Here is a 15220-nt window from a genome sequence, read left to right as displayed (position 1 = left end):
AATGTTCCCTCACAGAGGGAAGCATTCACCACCCCGCAGAGCCCATCGCCCAGCCCTTCCCGGCTAGCTTTTATAAGCCAGGATGGGCAAGGATCAAGGAGACAGGTGGTTGGTTTCACTCGTCCAAGCAGCCTGTCCACATCCTCGGGGGTAACGGATTGAAATTGATTCCATGCAACTTGACCAGACAGGGCTCTAGCACTCTCCCGCCCCAGCCCTGCTCCCACGGTGGTGTCTAGCTCCTTCTGAATATGAGTGATTTTATCTGCAAAAAACTTTGCAAAATCGTTGCAGGAGATCTTGGGGTCTTAACAAGGCCCCGGTGGTAAAGGTGGTTCCGTTAAATTGCGGACCACCTGAAAGAGTCTCCTGCTACTATTTTCTGCAGATGCAATAGAGGCAGTGAAGAAAGTCTTCTTCGCCGTCGCTATCGCCACTTGGTAGGCTCGACGTTGAGCTCTAACCTGTGTCCGGTCAGATTCGGAGTGAGTTTTCTGCCACCGACGCTCTAGCCGTCTCAGCGATTGTTTCATCGCCCTCAGCTCCGAAGAAAACCACGGGGCTGTCCGGGCTCCATGCAATCGGAGAGGGCGCTTCGGAGCCAGACAGTCGATAGCCCTGGTTAACTCCACATTCCAGCGGGCCACCAGGGAATCAGCTGAAAGGCCATCAACATGGGATAAAGCATCCCCTACCACTCTCTGGAAACCATTTGGATCCATTAAGTGGCGGGGGCGGACCATCCGAATTGGTCCCACCTCCCTGCAGAGAGGAAGGGTCGCGGAGAAGTCCAGTTGCACCAGGAAGTGATCTGACCATGGCACTTCTTTGGTTTCATTTTTACTTAGTGTCAGATCACCCACGTCGCTAGAGGTGAATACCAGGTCTAAGGCATGTCCATGACTATGAGTTGGGCCCAACTTATTCAGGGACAGCCCCATGGAGGCCATGCTTTCCACGAAGTCCCGAGCGGCCCCTTGTAAGGTCGTGTCGGCGTGGATGTTAAAATCCCCTAGGACAACCAAACTAGGTGTCTCCAGGAGAACATCCGCCACGACCTGAAGCAGCTCGGACAGGGAATCCTTGGTGCAGCGGGGAGGTCGGTACACCAAAAGGAATCCAAATACATTTCCAGTTTACAAATTATCATAAAGGACAGGAGTATTCAAATTCTCCCATCTTTTTACTTAATTAACTGTTTCTGGCTGTTCAACTCAGGCTTCAACACAATAACATTACATTTGGGGGAGGGAAGACATTTACTTCTGGCAATTCCTGCAGCCAAACTGGTGCCATGTATATTGTTTTGCTTTCCTCTGTATTACCTCAGCAAGGCCAAGAGGGGGTCTTGTCATCTGGAAAGCCCAGGACTTCCACATTAACTGCTCAAGATTGATTTTTCTATTATTATAACCATTTAAGCATGCCACATACAATACAATAAACTACCAAGGCTGTGTACAACATAATAATAAACACCATATCATCACTACAATATCTGAGTAACAACCAAAACAAAAACAAATACTTGAACAAACAAAGATAAGTCCAGATTGCAAATTACAGTTAAGGAAAGAGATTTATTAAATTCTTCAGTGTTTATTCCTTATGAGCTGTTCCCTGTTGTTCAACTCAGGTTTAAACACAATAATGTAACATTTGTGGGAAAAGATGCAGCCCAGAAGGCCAGCACAGGAAGCTAAGATAGAGAAGATCTCCACAATAACCATGTATTTCCCCTTTGTGCTGAGGTAAGTTGGCACAAAGGATAGCCACACACTGCAGAAGACCAACATGCTGAAAGTGATGAACTTGGCTTCATTGAAACTATCAGGTAGTCTCCTGGCAAAGAAAGCCACTGTGAAGCTGGCAATTGCCAGGAAGACCATATAGCCCAGGACAATGTAAAACATGGTCACAGACCCTTCATTACATTTCAGTACAATTTCCTCAACCATTGAGTGCATGTCTACATCTTGGAATGGGGGAGAGGTCAGCAGCCACACAGTACAAATGCCAGTTTGAATAAGGGAAAAGGAAAGAACAATGCAGGTGGCCAGCTTTTTCCCCACCCACCTCCTCATTCTTGATCCTGGCTTGGTTGCCATGAAAGCTAGAACTACCGTGATGGTTTTTGCCAACACACAAGAAACAGCCACTGAGAAGATGATGCCAAATACAGCTTGTTGGAGGAGACATGTCAACTTCTGAGGTTGGCCAATGAACAACAATGCGGAAAGGAAGCAGAGCAGGAGGGAGACGAGGAGGGTGTAGGTGAGGTCCCTGTTGTTGGCAACGATGATGGGAGTGCCATGGTGCTTCATAAATGTCCCCAGCACCAGAGCTGTGATCAAAGAAAAGGAAAGAGCAATGCAGCCTAAACTGAGCCCCAAAGGTTCTTCATAAGACAAGAAGGTTACAGTCTTGGGAATGCATGTATCCTGATTCTTACTTGGGTACTTGTCATCTGTGCATTTAATACAGTCATTCATATCTGAAACAGGAAAAGACATAAGCCTTCTTTCTGCATTACCTGAGTGTTGAGGTCTAATGTAAATATATATATATATGCAGGGCTGTACATATAGCCACAGCTGCAAAGTAACACTGTCTTTTGCTCCCACTATGTTGATCATAGCATGATTTAGAATTCATGTGTGAAATAGAACCTCACACACCAGTAATATGTGAAAAGGGCTATGGTACTGATCTTACATAAAACCTTAATAATATGCTCAAATGGTTCCTTTCGCAGTGGTTTAAGTTGACCCCTACATCTGTGATTTTCTTTGTGAAATATTTAGGTTTTTCCTATTCATACCAGTAGGTGTTCCTCTTATGTTTGTCCCAACTTTCCAATTTGTTGAGTTACTTATGGTAAATCAGTACCAACAGGGCATGTGCACAAATAGTTGTATTGGTGTTTTTTTTTATAAAAAAAATCCCTCAGAATTGAACAAAACCAGAAACCTGCACAAGCATACCACATTAAATAAGATATTTAACTGTAGTTTGTTTCTGGAGATTTCTGGTTTTTCATAATTATGAGAGCTCATAGGAAATATATTCGGGAACACTGGAAATAGGAGCACAGCCAAAATAGAAAAGAAATCAACTTTAAATTCTCAGCTTACACTTTTAATTTTAACATGCTGTGTAATAGAGGATTTTTTGTGGTTCGCCTGTGCAGTTTTCTGGTTCTGTGTAAATCTGAGGAACCAACAAAAAATGTACAATGCTAGTTCCATTCAGAAGCATACCAGAAATAGTTATGAGCATGACTAGAAACGAAAAGAAAGCATGAAGGAATAATGGGTGTGGAAAGAGGGATAACAGAAAGTGACAACTTATCCACTCATCACCAAACCATGAAAATGAATAGTCTGTGACCCAAGTGAAGCAGTTTGGAGCCTGATTTTCCCTCGTGTATTGGATTAATCCCACATCAGGTAAACCTGAATCTACAGGGGGGGGGGGACATCAAGCTTGGTGTAGCCTGATTGTAAAAATGTGTTCCTAACACAAATCAAATTGGAATACCGAGAACACAAAACACCCAGTAGCATCAATTATACTTACTTACCTTCCTTGTCCGATATTTTCCCTTCTGGACATGGGATGCAATTGTAGCAGCAAAATGGTTTCCCTTCTTTCACTTTCTTGCTAGAACCAGGATGGCAGCTCTCACTGCATGTAGAAAGTGGCTGGGCCTAATCCATAAGTCAGAAAGCAAAATAATGAGCTTGGAATCTTTAAATTTCATGGGCCTTTCCACTTCTTTTTGCAATGTTAAGGAATTTCAAGCACATATGCACCTTACATGCAAATTAAAGTACAAATTCCATTCCATCATAGACACACAGAAGGAAGGCTTTAAAGACCTCCTGGTAGCTTTGTATGGTAGGCTTAGGTGTGAGGCTAACAGCAAAACTGGAAACAGATGCATCATTAACATGATTGTTCGTTAAAGAACTAGGTTGTACTTTGAGAGAATACTGACACTAATCTTTCGTCTGGGCTCTTATATGTTTGATGACAGTTTTGAAGAGATACAGTTACTGACACTATTCTCTAAAACACTTTCACCCTAAATCTCCAATTGGATCCTACCTGGTTAAACCAGTAATGCCATGTTATGGCCTCTTCATTGATAGCGAATGCTTCATCTGGAGGAACCTGCGGATCCATCCTCCCAATTTTTATTCTGTGAAAAGTTTGGTTGGATGAAACCACCCAGTTGATGACATCGAATCCAGCTACTAACTGCCCATTATTATCAAAGGAGATCTTGTCCCCAGAACTGTTGTTAAATGAAACATGTCTCAAGTAGTGATGGAGCTGGATGGAATAAAAAGGAGTAGGGTTTTCAGACTAATGTCTAATGGTAGCAAGAATGATTTACTGAAGAGTTTTGAGCAGGAGGCAAATAGTGAAATATCTGCTAAACCTTTATAACTGAGAGACAATAGGAAGGATCAATATGTTATTAAGTAAACTGATAAGAATACACACAGCTAACCCAAACCCTACCCCGCCATTTAATGGGAAATAATGTTATAATACTGTAGATATTATGCATTTTCATGTCAAAATGTTCAGGCCACTACCTGCAATATCTCTTGATTCTGTAGTTTCATTCTAGCTCCATCCAGATTTGCACTGTGCTTGACTCCAGATGAGGACATTGCATGTAAAGCATGGGCCACAGCATAGACAGCATTGTAGATGTTGTAGCTGTGGCCCGTCATGCTCATTTCAAAGAAGGGTTTTGGAAGGTTATGTAGCTTCTCCTCCGTAGTGCAAATGTATCCATCCACGTTACCTACATCTGTTTTTGAGAATGTGCAACCAAAGGCCTGCTGCCAGAAGTCCCTGATGAACCCATCTCCTTTAGGGATGGAAGGATTTCTGGTCTCAATAAAAGACTGGAATCCTGGTACATCGTTGGAGTGAATCTTGAAGGCTAGCGTACCGTGGATTATTTCTGTAACAAAATTCCTTTGATGGACTGTTGATGTAAGCTCCATCTGGGCTGTAAGAATCCAAACTTTCCCTCTTGGTATGCTTGTCTCACATTCTTGTTTTGCCAGATATGGAAACCATCTCAAATACACCATGGCATTTGATTCTCCATAAAAAACCACTATGTTGGCTTTACTATTCATGATTTCATTATGTAATTTACCTCCTCTTTCCAGGTTTTCATCAATTTCATCGAAAGAAATAAACATGGGGATTCTTTCTATGAAGGCAAAACAGACACCACTCTGAGAAAACAGTGGAATGATGATTTGCACACATCTTTCCCCACTGTCAGTATCTGCGACTACAACCCCAATCCACACCCATCTAAAATGAAGAAGCAAAGAGAGTATCCCTGTATACTGAAGGGTTTCCTGAGGGGTCATCTGGTAAAAATCAAGCCCCGAAGTTTTATCATTCATCACTGGATTCGAACCATATACCAGCTAAAAGAAAAAGCAGGAAGGAAAAGAGAGACAGTTATAGTCATTTTTAAGATGTAGTTTCATATGCTCTGATCACTCAATACATTAAGACACAAGGTTTATAGCAAGTGATAAGGTAAGTGGATATTATTGCCTCTTATCAAGATAGGGGGCTAGTCCTGAGAGATAAGTGCTTAGTCTAAGGACTTCTTTTTTCAGGTACATGACATCAGCAGGTGGAACTAAAGATTTTCAAAATGAAGCAAATGGTTTCTATTGTGAATTCTTCGTTGAAGTGCAGTGCAGTGTAGCAGAGCTTCACTCCTGACACTGTTGTTGCTGCAGCATCCCTGGATGGTGCTGAAGTGCAAGCAAGCTCAGGGAAGAATGGATACATCAGTGTAAAGGGCTTCTGATGCATCTGCACAGTCCTGACAACAACACCAACCAGCACTGTCCAAATAAGCCACAGTGATGCTGGTCCTGGGAGGATGGTTCTGCCCTACTGCAGTGGTTGCTACCTTATGTGGCTATCTGCAAAATTGCTTACACTATACTATACTATAATATGACATATGCATATTGCGAGATGTGTTTTTCTGGGACATGGATGGCTCTCCTTACCACAACTCTCATGCACCTCCTTCTCAGTATGAAGTCTTTTCCATGCAAAGAAGGATTCAATGCTCTTTATTCAAACAACAACAACAACAACAACAACAACAATTTAAAAAGATGTTTCTTAACTACAGGGGCAGGAGGAAAGAGTAAAATGAAACATACATACGAATTTATACAAAACTGAAAAAAACACACAAGACCTAACTTTCTTTGTCCTGCGATTCTATGTTTACTTTGCTTTATCATTGCTTGGGTATTTTGCTGTCTATAATACTTCTTTCATTGGTTTACCATGTCATAAGTCATAAATATGGGTTTAATAGAATATCAACCTCCCTCTCTCCGACTTGCAAAATAAATCTGGAAGGACAAAAGCCACATGAAAAAGCATTGCATTCCCATACTTTCAATATACACAATTGCATATTATCCCTACCTGTGGAATCTTATAGATATCCAGGATATTTGCCACAACAACAGAGATTTCAGAATCCAGTCCCCCAATGACCGCTGTCAGATTATGCTGGATGTCACAGACGTAGTTGGGGGAAAACCTCTCTAACGAAGATAAAAGTAGCATTGTGGCATGGTAGGTCAACTTTTCATTAAAATAGCTGTCATATATGTGGAAGCCCAAGGTGATATTGGGTAAGATCTGAGGGTTGTCATTGACCTCCTTTACTGCAAATGCCAAGGCCAAAATATGCTGATAATTCTTTGACACTACACTAGAATTAAAATTGCATTCTGTATCAGAATGATATTTCACACTTTTTGAAAAACCAACACCACTATCTGCATTTTCATGTTGGTGATGGTTGATTGCAGTATTCCAGAGAAATCCTAAAGTCAAGATTCTCTGGATGGAGAAGGTTAGGGTTACGAGGACGTGGTCCTCCAATAGCAGAGAAGAACTCATTGGTGACAAACACCTATGCTATGGTGGGCATGGATGCATTTAAGAGTTTTTCCACAAGCAGTTGCCAATTTTAGGCTTCAGAGCAAATCCATGCCTCCCGTGGTTCCCAGGCATCTTCAAAGAGCCAATTCAGAATTGGGCCCCTCCTTGAGAGCAGTCAGGAGCTGGAATAACTACATTCATGCTGATTGGAATGGGAGGCTTAAAAAAGGAAACTACATGTGGGAAGGGTGTTAGTCAACACACTCAAAGCTACAGCCTTGATTGGTGGAAGCCCACCTCACTGCACTTAGAATAATGCTCTTAATGAATTGTATTTCCTGAGACTTTCATTAGAGTTAGGTTAAATTTTCAATCATGCATGCATGTTGCAGAGACGTGTTATCAACATGAGTATTTTATGAGAGCTTGTGCCTGACATCACAACATACCATGTGGATGTTGCCCTGTGTGGATTACAGAATCTAGAACAACAGTGCCATCTATCTGAATTATTGCTGAAGGTTTGTGTGGATTTTGCTTTCTGACTATCTCACACGGTATATTATTTACGGCAGAGCTGTTTATTGTCCAAGCAGAAGAGTAAGCTTGTGGCAATAGTGTGTGAATGGAATCGGATCTAGAGCAAGGCATTTGCATACACCCAGAGTCCTTCTATCACTTCCTATGGGTGAGGATAATGGAGAGCGAATGTACAATATAGCACACTTCCCTTCTTGTGCTTGTATAAGCCATTGCTAAACAGCCCCCAGTAGAGTGAAATTCCTCAATCAAAGCAGCTATATTTAATAAACAGCATGGTAACGTGAGTTAAACTGCTTTGGGCTAAGATAACAGAGCCCAACAATTTCAGAACTTAGAACACTAAACATTTTGTGAGTCACCTGTGAGTTATATCATAAACTTCACCCAAATGTAATTCCAAGGTACAAATATACATTTTTCAATATAGGCCTTTATTACTGACTCTCTTATGAAGTTACTTTCTATGAAAAAGAATTATATGAGAAAATGGAATTTAACTAAGCAAGTAGGAATATATCTGTTTTCATATCAAGTCAGAGGAAGGAACTGAGTTGATGGCAGCTCTCATGAGTCAAAAGATTCTAGTATTTTACATCACATGAAATATACAAATTAAGATAAAATGCAGATATACCAGAAGCAATTGCCTCTGAGTGATGTTTCCAGACAACATCCAAAAATCAGTTTTGTTTAACAATCTTTACATTAACATATAACATTAGAATGTGTCGAAGAAAGACATGAGTGGTGCAAGAATAAAAGCAGAATTGAAATGTGAGCCAAAGAAAATGGAGGGGAACTTTTTTGTAACAGTCAGGAGGAAAAAGATATAAGGTAAAAGAAAATGGAATGGAAAGAAAGACTTTTATTTTAGGAAGCTTAAATGTATTCCATAGAAGTCTTCGTCCTCTAGAAAAATTGAAACCTTTACCTTCAGCTTCACCTTAATTCAACCATTCTTTTTTCTATAGGCTAAGTTAATATACCACTGCATATACATTGTAGCACTAGCACTGGTCTTTTCAGAGGGAAGGACATGGAAATGAAATAAACTTCTTACATGAAATCTTCAAGCAATGCTAGTGGCGGTTCTTCAGTAAAAGCTGTTAAAGGTTTCATGATGCCGCCATGACTTGCAATGCCACCAATGATGAGGTTTCCTTGCTGATGGTATATGTGTTGTGGGCGATGTGGATGGGAAACCCTACATTTCACAGTTTGAGCCTGGCATACATTGTGAGGAATCACTGCCAGCATCAAGACCACTAAAACTATCATATTCAGAATGAAGGAAATGGTCTTGAAGTATGTAATGTAGACTATTGGAGATCATAGTATCAGACCCAGTCCCTCTCCCTGACTCTAAATGCTGCTGGGTTTATTTATAATATGCTGTTAATTTTTCTCATGGTTGCTGAAACTTCAAGCAGTACTGGGTGAGCAGCAGACTCAATTACATGTTTTAAATAATTTAGAGGAAGGTAATCACCAGCTCAAATCCAGGGATTCCCTGTGGAATTGCTGAAGAAAACATGTTTGTCACATCTGAACAAACATGTTGACTGTTGCTTTCTTTGGTAGAAATGGAGACTTGTGGAATAACCCTCAGCAAGAAAAGGGTGCTAGAAGTGACTGCTGGGTTGTCCCACCCACCAGTCAAAGTTGGCCCATCAGGTGGGGTCAGATAGAGATCTGGCGCCAGAGCCAAAAGGTTCCACATTCCTAATTAGGACTTGGGAGATGAGAGTTCAAATATGCACTCTCTAGTAGAGTTCACTGGGTAAGCTGAGGCAAGCCACAGTCTCTCAGCCTAACCTACATAACAGGGTTGTGGTGAGGGTAAAATTGGGAGACGGAGAGCCGTGTACACCACCTTGAGCTCCATGTAGGAAATGTGGGATATAAATGTAATAAGAAAAGGACATTAGGAATATAAAGACTATGATCTGGCATTTTGTGCTAGTTATAACTTAGGCTCAATGGAGCAACACGTTCTCTTGGTCTTTCAGCCCCAATCCTTTCCCCCCATAGGTTGGAGGCACCACTGTGAGTGATCATAGCAGCGTGATCAGATCATCCAGGACACTTTTGACAATCAGGAGACTTGTTTACAGGCTCCAACATCAGGAAATACAATTTAAACTTTACTGCCCTTTAGCTGACCTTAATGTGATGAGAGGTGAGGCCCTGAGGTCTAAATTGGAGGATTCTAGGTGTGTCAGGATGTTATTGCCTGCTCTGTAGGTAATGCAAAGGCAGCACAGTGGTTAAACTTGATAACCTTAGAGCTCTCTCCCAACCATACAGAAGATTCCCCCCCCCATTTCTTTGTTTAATCATAATATCATTTTTTTTTCTTTTTAATTGGTGTTGATGATTATAATGTTGTTAATGATATCCACTGAGTTTTCAAGGTACATTACAAAAAGGAGTAATTTTAGCTTTTCCTAAGTAACCTTGGGTGCCTGTTAAAGTGTTTGACGAATGTAATTTGAACAAATCTTGATGCAAACTAACCTGATCTGCATCTCCCGTACAATTTTCTCCTGATTTTACAATACATTTAATGCATTTTGATATATTTTTCTAGTTGAGGAAAAAAATAGTTTAGGATAAAATACACTTAGAAATGTGAATGGTAAGATAAAATGCACATTTGTACATTTAAATATGTATTTAATTACATATCTAATTTCATATTATATGCTCTTAAGATACTGTACATGGAAACCTTGAAATAAGTAACTGAGGTATTTGATTGTTTCTAGATGTTTTTAAATGTTTCAAAATTGTTTTAAAATGTTTTTGGTTCATTTTCAAATGGGTTTTTATTTTATTTTATTTTAAATTGTATTGTTTTAACTTTTTGAAGTTTGCCACTGAGGAAGAGTGGGATATAAGTCAATTAATAAACAAACAAAAATAAACATTTCTATCATACACCTCTAGCATGATCTGTTCATGCTTACAGGGAAAGGCTGCTTATAAAGAACAGGGCATTATATAACCTGGTTCTGTAGAAGAAGAAGAAGAGTTTGGATTTGATATCCCGCTTTATCACTACCCTAGGGAGTCTCAAAGCGGCTAACATTCTCCTTTCCCTTCCTCCCCCACAACAAACACTCTGTGAGGTGAGTGGGGCTGAGAGACTTCAAAGAAGTGTGACTAGCCCAAGGTCACCCAGCAGCTGCATGTGGAGGAGCAGGGAATCGAACCCGGTTCACCAGATTACGAGACTACCGCTCTTAACCACTACACCACACTGGCTCTCTGTAGCATGTAGAGGGTTTGTTTGTTTGTTTGCTTGCTTGCTTGCTTGCTTGCTTTGCAAAATCTCCAAAAAGAAACCCACAAAAAAGCCAAAAAACTAAAAACCACTGACTACATGTTGCATTCATATAGGGCTGCAATATGCTCTGGCTTTCCCAGACATTTCCCCGCTTTTCAGAAATTACACCCAGATGCTGTTTTCGATGGGCAAACCCAGGATATATGGCAGCCCTATGGTAGATGAATGCAACATGTTGTCAGTGATGCACTTAGGTAATTTTTGGCTCTGGATGTAATACTCATTCAGGAATCCTGTCAATCAATCCCCTTAGATTATAATAGCTAATGCTTCCAAATATGGTAAGATAGTCCTGCTGTTTGGGGGGCCCTCTTGCCTATTCCGTTGAATGGTGTCCTGGACTTCTGCCCCAAATCCTGCTCTGACAGCATCACTGCATGGTGCCTTAGTTTTTCAAAGCAGACCTAAAGCCCTTTTGCAGCACCTTGTTGGTGAATTGCTACCCTGGACCAGTGAGAAATCACTTCATCAACTTTTCTAAAGTTGGCTGTATCCGGTCCCAGCCCATTACTGATGTGGTGGTGGGGAACAAAATGTTATGGAATTGATAGGACATCCTACAAGAGCATATAGGAAGAGAAGTTGCTATTTGATTGCACCCTTTTTTAAAAAAACAAACTGGTATTTTACATCCGCCCCACCCTGAGAAATCCCATTACTGACTCACAATGCTTATGCTACCAGTAAATCAGCCCACATCAAATTCAATCACACAGAAGCTAATTTTTTATTCTCTTGCCTACACACATCAAAAGGGTTAAATAATGCCACCTACACAAAGGAACGAGTTAGGGCGGAAAGTTTTCAATGGGTCTATTGTCTCTATTCAGAAAGGAGATATTTGACATCAAGGTGACATGATCAGAACAACACACACCTCTTCTATTTGACATCAGCCAAAGAGACAATGATAGACTGAAGGCATATCCATACAAGAAGCTCCTGAGTGAATGTTTGGAGCTTTAGAAATTCAGGAAGCAGAGCATGGAAAAGGTGGGATTATATGACATGGGATTTGAAGAATTTGACACATTAATGTCCATCCTTTCTCCACACATCACCCATGATCGATCAGTTCCTCACATGGCCCATTTTCTAAGGTAAGGTGAACAGGTGTTGGTACCTTGGAGCTTGTGAGTGGAAACAAGATTGGAAGGTTTTTTTGATAGATGAATCTAAAATTTCTACATGGCAAATTTTAAAATTGCAATTTTCAATACTGATTGCTAGCAAATGACGTTTTTATAAAAAGGTACACATAAGAGAACAGTCTCAAGTGCCAGGGTTCATGTCAGTGTCCAAATTCCCAGAAAGAAGCCTTTCCTTGGTTTATCCTTGCTGAAGGTAGAAGACACATTTATTTTTAGATAGCAAGACAGGGGCAGGGAGAAATAGATTCTGAAAGAGATAGATAATCACATTCAGGGACGGTTTTTGGTAATATAGCACCCTGAACAAGGAAAACATTTAGCAAAACAACAGCAAGAAGCCACCAAATATTTCTTGTTTTCACAATAATTCCTTTTGGCCTCTAGAGGTCTCTGTAAGATCTTGTGGGACTCTCAAATGTGAGTGAGGACATGCATTGTTGACACTAACCATGTCTGCCGAAGTTTAACATCTTCTCCTCAGTGAAAAGCATATGCATCGAGCATCCCTGCATTCGGCCTGCTCTTGGAAACCACGAAATTACCTAAAGGCCCCATCAACTTCTTCACATCTACCCTAGTCCATTGTCATGTGTCTGAAGAAGGCATTCCTGATTGCATCTTCCCAGGCATCATTTCTGGATCATGTGGCCCACCCACTTCAGTTGAGTGCTCTAGTGATAGCTTGCTGATACCAGCAGTCCTTAAAGCTCTAGGCTTCCAGGGCCTGTGGTACCGGTTGGATGGGAGCTGTGTTATCAGATGCGGCTCCGATAACTTTTTGCTGCTGTTGTGGGTGAACTGAGGTGTGTCTCTTTTATCAGCTTCATGGAGAGCAGCTTAATCAGCTGTTAATGGAGCGTGGAAAAATTATTATTTATTGAATTTATATACCGCCCTTTACCTGGAGGTCTCTGGGTGGTTCAGAATAAAACCCAGAATAAAATCAAAATATAAAACCACAAAATACACAATCAGAATAAAAACAACAACCCAATAACCCCCCCCCAAAAAAAACCCCCACATTTTAAAAGGGAATAGGATGTCAATCAAATCAACCAAAGGCTTGGATAAAAAGGAACATTTTTGCTAAAGGTATATAATGGTGCCAGGCACTTGGGAGAGAATCCCCAGATGGGGAGCCACTGCAGAGAAGGCCCGTTCTTGTGTTGCCACCCTCCGGACCTCTCAAGGAGAAGGCACAAGGAGAAGGGCCTCAGAAGATGATCTCAGGGTCCTGGTGGGTTCATATGGAAAGAGGCAGTCCTTGAGGTATTGCAGTCCTGAGCCGGTTAAGGCTTTAAAGGTCAAAACCAGAACTTTGAAATGGGCCTGGAAACTAATTGGTAGCCAGGGCATTCAAACCAGGATCGGTGTAATATACTCAAACCATCTTGCTCTGGTGAGCAACCTGGCTGCTGAATTCTGCACTAGCTGAAGTTTCCGAACCATCTTCAGAGGCAGCCCTACGTATAACACATTGCATTAATCTAACCTTGAAGTTATCAGAGCATAGACAACAATAGATAGGTAGCCGTGTTGGTCTGCCATTGTCAAAATAAAAAAAATTCCTTCCAGTAGCACCTTAAAGACCAACTAAGTTAGTTCTTGGTATGAGCTTTCTTCAGTATCTGAAGAAGTGTGCATGCACACGAAAGCTCATACCAAGAACTAACTTAGTTGGTCTTTAAGGTGCTACTGGAAGGAATTTTTTTATTTAGACAACAATAGTTAGGCTATCCCCGTCCAGATAAGGGTATAGCTGGGTCACCAGCTGAAGCTGATGGAAGGCACTCCAGGCCACTGAGCCCACCTGAGCCTCGAGCGACAGCAAAGGATCCAGGAGTGCCCCCAAGTTATGAGCCTGCTCCTTCAGAGGAAGTGTAACCCTATCAAGAGCAGGTGATCTCCCACCCCTCCAGTCTAGGAGCCACCCACTAACAGTGCCTCAGTCTTATCTGGATTCAGTTTCAGTTTGTTGGCTCTCATTTATTTCACCCTGTTCACCCACCCAGGTTTCAGTGATACATGCCAGATCAGCCTCTTCATCCACAATCAGATCATGGATGAGGGAGATTATATTCTGGGCCAACCTGGAATTCAACAGCAGCTGTCACAAACCCAAGGGCTGGCTGATATGACAACCACAATTCCCCAGGTTGGAGGAGGGGCTGGCACATGGCACAGTCACTAACTGCCTGTGCTATGTGCCTCTCTTCCCACACCACACTTACCCCTACCCTTTAAAGCTGCCTTTGAAGATGTCAACGCCTTGCTGATATCTGGGGCTGGCGGAGTTGGCAACTCAGATGAATGGTTAGTGGAGGGAATGATAACACCTACAAGGCTCGTTTCATCACAAGTTATAACAGAGTTCTTCATGATTTGGCTTGTGAAAATCCCATGGGGGTTACTTTTCATGGGAAGAGATCCATGGATTCTGATGTAGCAAGAATAATTTTCACAGCCATGGGAATGTGAATCCACTGTTCTGAGCTTCTTGGAAATATCATGGTTGCATCTAAGTTAAGCTCAGAGTACACCTACGGATATGAATGGATCTAAGTCAGGCATGTCCATTAACATCAATGGATTTACTCTGAATATTCAGGCTACGACCAATGTTCCCATTGACACAGTTTAACTTAATCTGGCTAGCAAAGTAGTCTGTGTCCATTGTTCTCTTTCACACAAAAACATCAAGAGGAATGGAATATGTAAGTTTCCAGTTTCATGGTTCAGAAATATAAAGATTTAGCACTGGTTCCAAAACTAATTATTGCATGGGGAGCAGGGAGATGTGGGAACAGGAATCTGTGGATTAGATGGGGAAGCCCCATGGACCAGATCCACTTCACAGTTTGGAGGTTCCCCCACCTTGCTTTAGGCTGACTGTGTAACTCAGATTCTTTCTGTGTTTACTTAAATCTTCCCTTTATGAGATGAAACTAGTGTCAATCATGAGCATCATGTTCCCTTGTAACGTTCCTGCATTATTAATCTACAGTGAGGAAGGGATAGTTGCGTCATCAGAACTCAGGCTTATTAATCACCATGAGACAGTAAATAGTAGATTGAAGAAGTTTACAGAGTTTATGCCCACCAACACTGCTGTCTCCAGGATTGTTAGGGGTCCCTGGAAAGGTGACTTTAGTGTGCTCCTCTTTCCCCCTTTGGCAATTCTTAACTGCCTTCCCTATTCCTTGCTACT

The 15220-nt window shown here is 41.5% G+C and overlaps 1 protein-coding gene across 1 annotated transcript; it reads right to left on the bottom strand.

Annotated features, from left to right (window-relative positions):
• Window positions 1-1475: 1475 nt before the first annotated feature.
• LOC308570694 (vomeronasal type-2 receptor 26-like) lies at window positions 1476-14391 on the bottom strand (the record flags this gene model as incomplete). The annotated part of the gene is made up of 6 exons (XM_081165608.1): window positions 1476-2494; window positions 3584-3710; window positions 4111-4338; window positions 4608-5468; window positions 6505-6749; window positions 14244-14391. 6 exons carry the CDS (start codon window positions 14389-14391, stop codon window positions 1593-1595), a joined length of 2511 nt encoding a protein of 836 aa, XP_081021734.1. The 3' UTR covers window positions 1476-1592.
• Between the last annotated feature and the right edge of the window lie 829 nt (window positions 14392-15220).

The sequence above is a fragment of the Podarcis bocagei genome (assembly GCF_964188305.1).
Source record: "Podarcis bocagei genome assembly, chromosome: 13".
NCBI lineage: Eukaryota > Metazoa > Chordata > Lepidosauria > Squamata > Lacertidae > Podarcis > Podarcis bocagei.
This window is presented reverse-complemented; position numbering and strand designations above follow the sequence as displayed.